The 11380-nt window shown below is 43.3% G+C and overlaps 1 protein-coding gene across 1 annotated transcript in view; it reads left to right on the forward strand.

Moving 5' to 3' along the window:
- The window catches only part of TENM2 (teneurin transmembrane protein 2), a 1025435-nt gene that overhangs the window by 719079 nt on the left and 294976 nt on the right, over positions 1–11380 (forward strand). Inside the window, exon 5 of the mRNA XM_007447833.1 lies at positions 1465–1703. Within this exon, the coding sequence (XP_007447895.1) occupies positions 1465–1703 (239 nt within the window). The remainder of the gene's footprint in view (positions 1–1464; positions 1704–11380) is intronic.

Here is an 11380-nt window from a genome sequence, read left to right on the forward strand (position 1 = left end):
TCCACTAGATATTTTCCGGAAGACGAGTCGTCATTTTAAACAAGGTGTGGCACGGCACCTTTGAAGTTTCATAAGTGGCACACATAAGAGGGAGAAAATCTATTGTGGGAGAATTGATGGTCTTTGATGTGTCCTTAGAGTGACAGGCTCCTGACCCCCGAGGAAGGGTTCTATTAAGGGTCAACAGTACAGCGCATTATCCTGTTGACATACCGTAGTTCTAGACAAGGGGCACCTTGTTCAATTGGCACACAAAGATATTTCCAAAGAAAGAACTGTGATCTTGAAAGCCAACTTGCGGTTCCCAAAGGGGAAGGGGGTGGGGGAGAGGTAAATTAGGAGTTTGGGATTAACAGATATACACTACTATATATAAAATAGATAAACAACAAGGATTCACTGTATAGCACAGGGAACTATGTGCAATGTCTTGTAATAACCTATAATGGAAAATAATCTGAAAAAGAATATATATACATACATATAGATATGTATGTATATATGTAATCACTGTGCTGCACACCTGAAACTAACACAGCATTGTAAATCAACTATACTCCAATTTAAAAAAATAAAAAATAAAAAATGACCTAGAGGGGTGGTCTCGGAACAGGAGGCAAGTGAAAGGGGAAAACAGCCCAGAAAGAAGGTTCAGGAGAGACAGTTTAGGATGACACTTAAGAGCACAGACTTCAGTATAAGACAGAGCTTGGGGTTTAAATCCTTGAACGGTTGCTTGACTTTGCCAACCCTGATTTCTCATATCTTAAATGGGGATATTATAATATTTAGTTTGTAAATCGTTGTGACAGTATATTTCAAGTGCCTTTTTTTGACTGACGTACAGTTGTTTTACAGTGTTAATTTCTGCTGTACAGCAAAGCGATTCAGTTATACATACATATATTCTTTTTCATATTCTTTTCCATTATGGTTTATCCCAGGATATTGAATATAGTTCCCTGTGCTATACAGTAGGACCTTGTTGTTTATCCATCCTATATATAATAGTTTGCATCTGCTAATCCCAAACTCCCAATCTATCCCTCCCCTATCCCTCCCCTACCCCTTCCCCGCCCTTGGCAACCACAAGTCTGTTCTTCAAGTGCCTTTAAATAATAGGTCCCAATACCTGATAGAGCTCAGCACCATCTTCACCATCACCATGGCCAGCATCTCTGAGTGAGCAACAGTAACTCAGTTTCCATATTTGCTTTGCATATGTTGCAGGATTATTGTGGAAGATAAAATCCAGAGGCATATGTGAAAACATGAAATGATGTGTTTATGGAATTAGTTTATGTCACCATCAAATGTAACATTCGCCCCTTTGCCCATGACACGGTTGGGTGGATAATCAGAACTATATTAGTGCTATAGAAAGCAGAGTGGGGGGAAAAAAAGCAGCTGGATGGTCCTCAATAGCCACGATGTGGCTCCTGACCCTTTCCCTTTCCCCGGCAGGCACTTCCTCTTTAAGACATCCTCGGGAAGCACACCCCTGTTTAGCAGCTCCTCTCCGGGATACCCTTTGACCTCAGGAACCGTTTACACACCACCACCCCGCCTGCTGCCCCGGAATACCTTCTCCAGGAAGGCCTTCAAGCTGAAAAAGCCCTCCAAATACTGCAGCTGGAAATGCGCCGCCCTGTCGGCCATCACTGCGGCCCTCGTCTTGGCCATCCTGCTGGCGTATTTCATAGGTAAGTCAGGGCAGCTGTGAGCAGGTGGGGGCGATGTGGCCGACTTGTGAGTGTAGAGGGCCTCTGTTGTCTGTACCGTTGGCTTGTTGGCTCCTGAAAGATGTAAAAATGAGTGATGGATGGGAGTGCTTTCTTCCTCCTGAAATCCATTTCAGTCTGATGAGTTTCTCCTTCGTGATTCTAAATGACATTTATCAGAAGTGAAATTGAGCATCCTTACTGTATTCTCTCTTGGAGATAAGTTGAAAATTGTCATTCCGGCCAGCCCACCCCTCACTCCTCAAGTAGCCTTCTGGTCTCCTCCATCTTGGATTTTAACCCAGGTCCGTGCTCTGAAAGTCACGCAGCATTGGTTAACTTCAGACAAAAACCAAATACAGAAGAAAAGCAAATCAGCATGCCTAGAACATCATGACTGGCTGGAAAACCAAAGTAGCTAGATGATTTTTAGAGCTGGAGAACAGAAACAGGAGAGAGAGGCTAGAGCACCCAACCAGGTCTTCATAGGGAATCAGGTCACCCAGACCCAGTGGATCTTGCCCAAGTCCCCTCCTTTGCCTCTGTCCCTTTAGCCTCAACTCTCATCCCACATGCCGCTGAATCTGAGTCAGGTTCACCTCCCACGCCAGCTGTGATTCTGGGTGGGAGCTCAGGGTATGACTTAGGATAGCAGATTGGTGAAGTTGCTGGGGTGTCTTTTTTCTTTGAATGCCAGGGATGTTGATTTGCATCCGTGGGATGTGGCCTTGTAACTATGGGAAGCAGCAGATGCCAAGAGTTCAGGGACAGGGTGCCCCACGCATTTGAGCATCCCGGGCTAGACACAAAGCCTGCTCGCAACTCCTGGCCACAGCGAAGTGCCCTCAGCACTGCTGCTTTTTCACCTGAACTTGCTGGCGGCATATCTCCTGGCCCAGGCCGAGGCCACGCTGACATTTGTTAAAGTTTCTTTGAAACACTTGATGGTTCTGGCTTGGTCTCAGGGCCGCTCTGTCAGGCCTCCCCAGTTTGGCTGTGCCACGTTGCAAAGCAAACCTATAACCCAGCAGCAAACAGAGACCGGCTCTAAATCAGCTCGTAACACTTAGGCTGAAGCCCTTCCCATTTACAAGAGGGAAGATAAAAACCAACCCTAACCATTCTGGTTTTGCCCTTTCTCCCAGTGTAAGCCCTCCCTTCTCTCTCACACTTCCTTCACCCTCAGGCAGCCAGCAAGAGAATACGCTGGTCCAGAGCTTCCCAGACCATTGTGCCCAAGCTTGCCTGATGGCAGAGGAGGGTGACTGTGCTCCCCCAGAGATCTGGGGCCCTGCCCAAGGCAAACCATGACAGGCCAAGAACTGATACGAGGTTTTCACTCTCTCCCATACTGTTGCTATGCTCATCTTAATAGAGAAAAAGGTGTTTTTACAGTCCTGGTCGGTTGCATCTCTCAGGAATGGCCTCTAGAAGTAAGAAAATTGACCCTCCAGGGAAACGCACCATGTTTACCTGGGGCTTTGCAAACACCTTTGTGCTCTAAACCCCAGCTCTACATGTGGGCTGAGGTCAGATATCCACACACCCCTAGTTGAAGGTCATGTCTGCTTCTCACTTACCTCTTGATGAAGGATGGAGTCATGGACTGACTCGAGGAGGGGGAAGGGCATCTGTTGCACCCTCAGTCACTTGAGTGGAATCTTTTGTATCATTAAAGGTAGTTTTGTGTGCCTCCCCAGGTAGCTGTTGGAGAGGAGAAGGGGAGGGGTTGGTGGAAGCAGATTGAACATGCCTTTGGGGTCCTGGCATGATTCAGCTTTGTGTCAGAAACTTCACAAAGGGTCCATGAGCTCACCTCTCAGGCTTAATGTTCTGCTGGGCCGGTGGGCACCATGGAGAGGCCCAAATATGGAAATTGAGGCACTGCCTGCCTCTGCCAATACCGTCCCTTGTGTACCTCCTTCTCCACTCGCAGGAGAGAGATAGATGGCTAGTTCCTGAGCTATCGAGCTTGATAGTTAAAATATAATAGCTTTCTGTAGGGTGATCATGGAAAACCCTGTAGCGAGAGTTTAATGTTTTAACTGGGTGTGTAACTTGTAAATGATGGATTAAGAAACATATGTATCCTCAGTCTGGAGGCTACTGGAAGCTGGACCCGAGCATCTTAGGATGGCTTATTAGTTTATAATCCATCACTTCCTATTATGTATGCTTTAGGTAAGATTATGCTTCGACCCTGGAGTACTGAAGAATCGTTTATGACTCACAATGAGCGATGGAATGGGCCGATTCACCCAGCAGTAGTGACGGTGCGTGTAGGGCTACAGGGCTACTCTCCAGAGGTGATGATGGGTCTGCGAGCATGGTGAGGGGTCACGATCTGGAGGGCTGATCATGACCTCAGTGATGCCTTTCTCCTTAGCTTTAACAAAGTTGTTTTCTTTCTGGGTCTTGGTTTCCTAAGTAAAACCTGGGAGTATGATGGTTATTAATGTTCAGAAACTCCAAAGTATGGTGAGGATTAATTAATGTGTATAAATCACTTTAAAGATGAAAGGCAGTATATTATTTATTGTGGAGCTGCAGGGACACAAACAGCGCATTGAAAACACAGAGAAAAGTGCCGTCAGGAGCAACACGTGATTGTGCCTACCTAGAAGACAAGCCATCAGGGAGAACAGAAGGACAACATAAAAATCAAAGCCTTCCTGTTAAGGAGGCCGAAGTGTTTAAGGCCTGAGCCCACACTAGCTCGTACATGACCCTGTGTTCCACTAGAACATGACAGGTCCTGAAATTGAAGCATCTACTGCAGGACATTTGTGGACAGGCACTGGGTTCAGGCCTGCCAGGAAATGCAACAAATAGGCCAAATTATCTTCCTTGCATGTTGAAACCTGCATGAAGTCTTTCCAGAAATGAGCAATTTGGAAACGTTCAACCCCATGACAAATCCTTCCATAGACCCAGCCTGTGGGTGGGTGTAAATCAGCATTAACACCAGCCCTCTGGCAAAATGGAAGACGTGAGCCTTTACCAGCTCAGGAGAGGTCCCCCAGTTCCTGTTCACACAGCTGAGGTCAGAGACCTTTTATTTTACACTCTTCCAGCAGATTCTCCCGATGCCAAATTCTCCCGGCACAAACCACTAGGGGACTATTTTGTGCGTTACTCAGCCCCTGGCCCAAATGGTTCCTATGGGGAAGACGGGTTTAGAAGAATTTGGCCGTGAAACTCAAGAGAGCTTCCTGCTCAGGAAGCTGTCTGTTATCCTTGGGCAGCTCAGGTACTTTCATTGCCTGCAACGCCAGAAATCCCTCTGGATCCCTAAGTTTCTAAATCATGTAACCAGTGTAGTGTTTCTCACCTGTGTTATGCCAACTCTGCCATGTTTTTATCCTTATAGGGTACATACAGTAACTGGTTAGAGCCTTCTCTTTGTTTAGAACTGTAAGCTTTTCCATTTAAAGCACTTTTATATTACTATTAAACTTGAACCATACCCCCAGCCCTCAACATACGCTCTGGCAGAAAATGAAACTGGCATATTACAATCATTTGACAAGAACTGATGCTGAGGCCCAGAGGGTCTCAAGTCACATGGCTAGTTAGTTGCAGGGCCAGGACTAGGCGCTAGGTCTCCCGATGCCTAGTCTAACATCCTTCCCTTGACTGCTCTCTACTAAACATCACAGTTGGCCATATTTCCCAAATACTGCATAAAACCTCAGTCATCCTTTTTGTAGCATCAATTCACCTTACCTAATTCTGTCCTTATCAGCAAGGGAGAGTAGTTGGTTCCCCTCCTTCCTGAATCGTCTTCTAACAAAGTGTACAAAAGCCACATCTCCTTGGTCCCCTAACCTGTCCTCATATTTCTGCTTTCCCAAATATCTTCTATTACAGAGACCAGAAAACTTTTTCTGTCAAGAACCAGATAGTAAATATTTTTGATTTTGTGGGTCAAACAGTCTGTTACAACTTCTCAACGTTGCCGTTGTGATTCAAAAGCAGCCACAGACAGTGTGTAAACAAATGGGCATGGCTTTGTTCCAGGCGTCTTTAATTATGGACACAGAAATTTGAATTTTATGTACTTTTCCTGTGTCATGAAATGTTATTCTTTTGATTTTTTTCAACTGTTTAAAATGTAAAACTCTCCGCTAACTCCATGTGCCGTTGCCAGAGTTTGCCAACCCCTGTCTGATTGCATTACTGTTCTTTTCCTAAGAGTACCTTTTCAGAGTGTTTCCACCTTTATCAAAAGGAAAGAAAACAAACAAACAAAAACATAATGCTATCAAGTTGGCCAAGAGGCCACACATATGTCCACTGTAAATGGAGCAGGTGATTGCCTGCCTGCAATCCTGTTACATAATGAATAATTACATCTGATTTTTGACCCAAACCAAAAGTAGAAAAAGCAAGCTCCTTTTCTCTTTAAAAAACTTTCTAGGGCTTCCCTGGTGGCGCAGTGCTTGAGAGTCCGCCTGCCGATGCGGAGACGCGGGGTCGTGCCCCGTTTCGGGAAGATCCCCCATGCCGCGGAGCGGCTGGGCCCGTGAGCCAAGGCCGCTGAGCCTGCGCGTCCGGAGCCTGTGCTCCGCAAATGGGAGAGGCCACAGCAGTGAGAGGCCCGCATAACGCAAGAAAAAAAAAAACAAAAAAAAAACTTTCTATAAGATAAAAATTTCCATTGCCCCAACTCATGGATGGAGTAGAATCGCCTGGGAATTTTGCCACATACTCACTTGTCCTCAATCTTCAGTTACCATAGGTATCTCTGCAAAACCATTGCCTGTTTTTAAAGATGACTCAGTGCCTGATGCCTAGTTTGTTGAGGTTTTCTAACGGGTCGTAACAATGCTGGGTCCCTGAATGACATCATTGCTTTCTTGTCCCAGGTTAACATTGGCTAGATCTCATTTCCTGAAAAGGCACCAACGTTCTTGCAGGGCTACCCCCCATCAAGGAAGAAAGATGCATGCAGTGTATGACTTTGCTGTTTAAATCCAGATAATCCTCAAAATCCTAAGATGAGCGTCAACAGAACAGTTCAGCATGACACAGGATTCAGACCGTCACCCCCGAGTTAAAAACAAGTCTTCTGTCAAAAACTCTTCACGTGGCTGGGAAAGGAAGGGTGGCAGAGAGAAAGATAAGAGCATTTATGTCATCCTAAATTAGTTTTTAGCTCTTCAGATCCCTGCCAAACTAATATGTGTGTGTGTGTGTGTGTGTGTGTGTGTGTGTGTGTGTGTGTGTGTTAGAAAGTCACCTTGTCTCTTTTCACTACAGTAATTCCTGCCAAATATGAAATACTGGGTTTTAAGTAAGCCGTTCACCGCTCTGTCTTCTGCCACTCTCACTTTGATCTGGGAAGAACGCGGGGCCATCAACATGTCAGGATGTTAAAAGTGTGGTAATTTGGGGTGCTTTCAGTTTCTTTTGAAAACAATGAGAGATTATTTTCTATGGAAACTAAAAGCCTACAGTGTGTTTAAAGTTGCTACACTTGGAAATTGATGTGTTGAGACTCACAGCTGATGAATCCTGCATTCTCAGCTGCTATTTTGTGTATTCCCATCTTGCTGAATAGAGCAGGTTTGGGGGGGAACATAAAGAAAATGACAGAAACTGATGAGAACAGTCAGTTTAACCTGGCATCCTTCATGAGGACAGAGCCTAGGAAAAATGTCAGCTCTCTCTTTCAAACTCACTGCTCTTTGACTATCCAGAGAAACACTAAACCTTCCACTCCTGTATGAATTCCAGATTATGTATTTATCTCCCATTATCTAAAGGGCAAAATGCTAATGATGATGTCTGAACAATCCGGCAAATAACATTTCCACCCAGTTCCCCGGCCCCAGACGGTCCAACCTCACAGTCATCCACCACACAGAGAAAAAGAGAACTGCCCACAAGTAAGTCAGGGGACCCAGTTATGTTATCCATTCCATGTTAGTAGCAGACTTTTTATCTAATAGATATGCTAATGTGCTCTTAACCAGGTAATAAAGTCCTGTCAGTGTCTCCACACCGGTGCGTCTCTGGCAGTGGGACTGCCATTTCCTAATTGTATACCTGATTTCAGAGGGTCTGTCGACTTATTAAGGAAAGTCAATTAAGTCATTAGCTAGGTCTTCATCGCCTAGCCACCACATGGCAACATTTGTATCTCACATTTGACATTCAGAAAAGATGAGTTCCTCTGCTGAGGGGACGGAAGTGTTTTTGCTTTTCTCCCCAAGGTGCCTGTCAGAAATCAAAGTAGTCAGGGGTCAGATGGAGGGATACGTTAGGAGTCTGAGATTAACACATACACACTACTACATACAAAATAGGCAAACAACGAAGACCTACTGAATAGCACGGGGAACTATATTCAATATCCTGTAATAACCTGTAATGGAAAAGAATCTGAAAAAGAATAGATATGTACATATAAATATATATATATATATATATATATATGTATATATAATTGAATCACTTTGCACCTGAAAGTAACACAACATTGTAAATCAACTACACTTCAATAAAAAAAATAGTAAGAAATAAGGAATCAAGCTAGTCGGCCAATACTGGGCTTTCCACCCTCATGGGTGGACTTGATCGGGGAGAATGAGGACACAATTTTTGGTTCCAACTTAATAGAGCGTCTTAATGCAAAACCAGGAAGGAGGGAGTAAGTGCTACACCCCAGGTTCCCAAAGACCACAGTAAGGAAATGGGATACTGTTCTCATCTGCCAGCCCAGGACTTTGTGCCTCCATGAAGTGTGTGTCGGGTGGATGAGGATGGAGCGTCCACCACCTATCTGTCCCTTGAGTCACCATTCAGTTCTGTCCTGGACTTCTGTAGCAGTTCTCTCTCTAGTAGTCATTGGTCCTGAAGCAGTAATGAGACATTGTTGTCTCTGTCTCCACACACTCTTTGTTTATTTGTCTGGATCACTTAGGGTGGTCACCAAGAGCACAGATCCCCCTTTCCTAAGTCTTTCATTTGTTCATTTATTTGTACTTGTTTCATGATTTAAGCTTCTGGGCACAGCTTTGAATGTACTGTAGGTAGGTATTACTGCATCCTACATTTTACCTATAACACAGCTGCAGAGGTTCTCGCCCTGCCTTGGTAATTACAAAAGAAACAGCTTGTTGTAATGGAAAGTACATACTTGGGCTTTGGTGTCAGAGAGACCTGGGTTCAAATTCTGATGTATATACTTAAAAACCATATGACTATGGGCTTGCTGTTTAATCTCCCTGCACCTGAGTTTCCCATACAAGAAAACAGGGATAACTCCTACCTTGTAAAGATGCTTCAGGTATTCCCTGAAATGATACATGCATACAGTTTTCTTCAAATCCAATATGTCATCGTGTATGAGAAGTGTCATTATTGTTCGTATCCCCAAGGAGAGAAAAGGTTATCAGTTAAATATGGCATGATTCCTTAGCATTTGTAATATGTATTTTTAGAAGGAGGTAGACACAGACCACCTGAATTGATATACAACCCTGTGTATAGATAGGTCCACAGTCACACCAGCAGACCAGTGTGCTGCCTGACCAGCCTCAGTTGTAAGAAAACACTAATTTTGAAGGAGCATTCTGATTCCAGAGATGTGAAAATGTGAACAAAATTTGAATCTTAGAACTGGTGAAATATGGTGGTACCTGGCATACAATAAAAGCTTAACTAGAAGGAGTTATTGTGATTATTGTATTGGTTACCATACTCCTAGGGCAGGTCCAGTGAGAAGCCTAGAACAGGTCCTTGGGTCACTGTATCCTCAAAACAGTGCCTAGCACCTTGTAAGCAATCAATAAATATTTGTTGAGTTAATGAATGCTAATTAGGGTTAGGGCTGAGTTGAACCATTTGTGGAGGGCGTTTGTCAAGTACCCAGAATCCCTGATTTCTAGTTTTACTCGTTCCCCATGTCAAGGGAAGTTGCTGGTTCCCTGATGTCGTAATTGCCTCTGTTCCCAAATTGCGTCTCCAAGTTACAAAGTGTTTAGGCAAAGGAACAGTTAAATTAGGTGGGCTGTGTAAGTACCACATTGAAACCCTCTAGCAGGAACCTGTGATTCCCTGAAATCAAGAGAGCTAGCTGAGTGAAACTGGGAAGTGTTTGTGTCTGGCACACAACCACCGTTTGGCACTCACATTACAAAAGTGTAGCAGGATTCAGTTGGAGTTCAAGGTAAAGAAGCAAATAATGGCATAAATCTGAAAGTCGGCTGGCTGCTCCTCCGTAAATGAGGATGTGCTAAGAAATGAAAGCAATTGCTACAAGGCAGCAAGTAGAGAAAGGAACCATTATATGGTGAATTAGGTCTGTGTACACAAGCCATACAGAATCTTTTGTGCCCTGTTTAGCAGTGTAGCTCAGAAACTTGACCCCAAAGCAAACTTTTAAAACATTCGTATTTCCCTTGAGGTCACCTTAAACCAGTCTTCTTGTGTCCTTCATGGAAAACGCCTTTAGAGAAAATTCGTAACTTGGTTGTAAAGAATAGACACTCAGAATTTTGGCCTGAGCCCTTTTGTCATCAAATAAATCTTTTATGAAGTTGATGTCTCATAATAAGATACCCTGCATTAGGAGAGCAAATGGTCCATCAACTATATTAACATATTTAATATTACCATAAAAGAGAGGAGAATGCATTGCACGTTCCACTAATTTCATTTTTTATCTTACTGACTTCTAGCCTTAAATAAATACGTACATATCAGAATGTTTCAGAAAATAGTCCTAAGCTACATGTTGATAAGAGAAGAGCTTTGTGGAGGAAAATAATATCCTCCATTCTTGGAGAGAGAAAGGAAGGTATAAGATATATACTACGTATCATCTTTCAAAGGCGTTTTCTTTTTTTTTTTTTCTCTAAAAATCAGAGCTATGGATGAGAAGGGAGGAGCTTTGCCTCCAGTCTTTACATTTCTTTCATCATGACTGTCTGCCCAGCGGTTAGGGAAGGTCCTTCCCTTGGGATGGGTTTTCATTGGAGTTAGGTCATTTACGGGAAGATTTGTGCAAACATGTTTGGCACTCCCCTTAGGGACTCTGATCTTTGTAAAAGAAAGGTATATTGCCTTGCTTTGGCCTTTGCACTCACGATGCAATTCTATCAGTTTGCTTACTTACGTTACGCCATGAGCGTTTTAGAGGCACGTTAATGAAGTTTAGATTAGGCTTGGTCATATTCCACAGGGAAAGGCAGTGCGTCAAATGCTTTCTGTTCTTCAGACCATGATAAACAAGACGACATCTTTCAAAGAAGTTCAGTGTGCCCTTGAGTTAAATGCATTTTGGAAATGGGCTTTAAGGCTCCCTTATGCCCCCAATTTTACAAACATTGACTTCTGGGGTATTAGCTAAATTAGAGTACATGTGTTTCATAAGATGATTTGTAGACTTTCTGAATCTCAAGAGAATTGCGGGGTAAAGACTTTTTTTGCCATGAAGAAAATTCGTATAACTTTGTATATTAATTTCATGTATTATTAATTTTATATTAATTTAAAATTTATTAAATTTATTACATTAATTTTATGTTTTTCCATTGGGCAAGAAATGTTATTTAGGTGAGTTACCGTCTGGTCACATTGTATGTTGGAATCTGTTGACGAGCCTCGAATTCTAGGACATTTTTTTTTTTTTTTTTTTTTTTTTTTTTTTT

The sequence above is a fragment of the Lipotes vexillifer genome, unplaced genomic scaffold, assembly GCF_000442215.2.
Source record: "Lipotes vexillifer unplaced genomic scaffold, Lipotes_vexillifer_v1.1 scaffold370, whole genome shotgun sequence".
Lineage (NCBI taxonomy): Eukaryota > Metazoa > Chordata > Mammalia > Artiodactyla > Lipotidae > Lipotes > Lipotes vexillifer.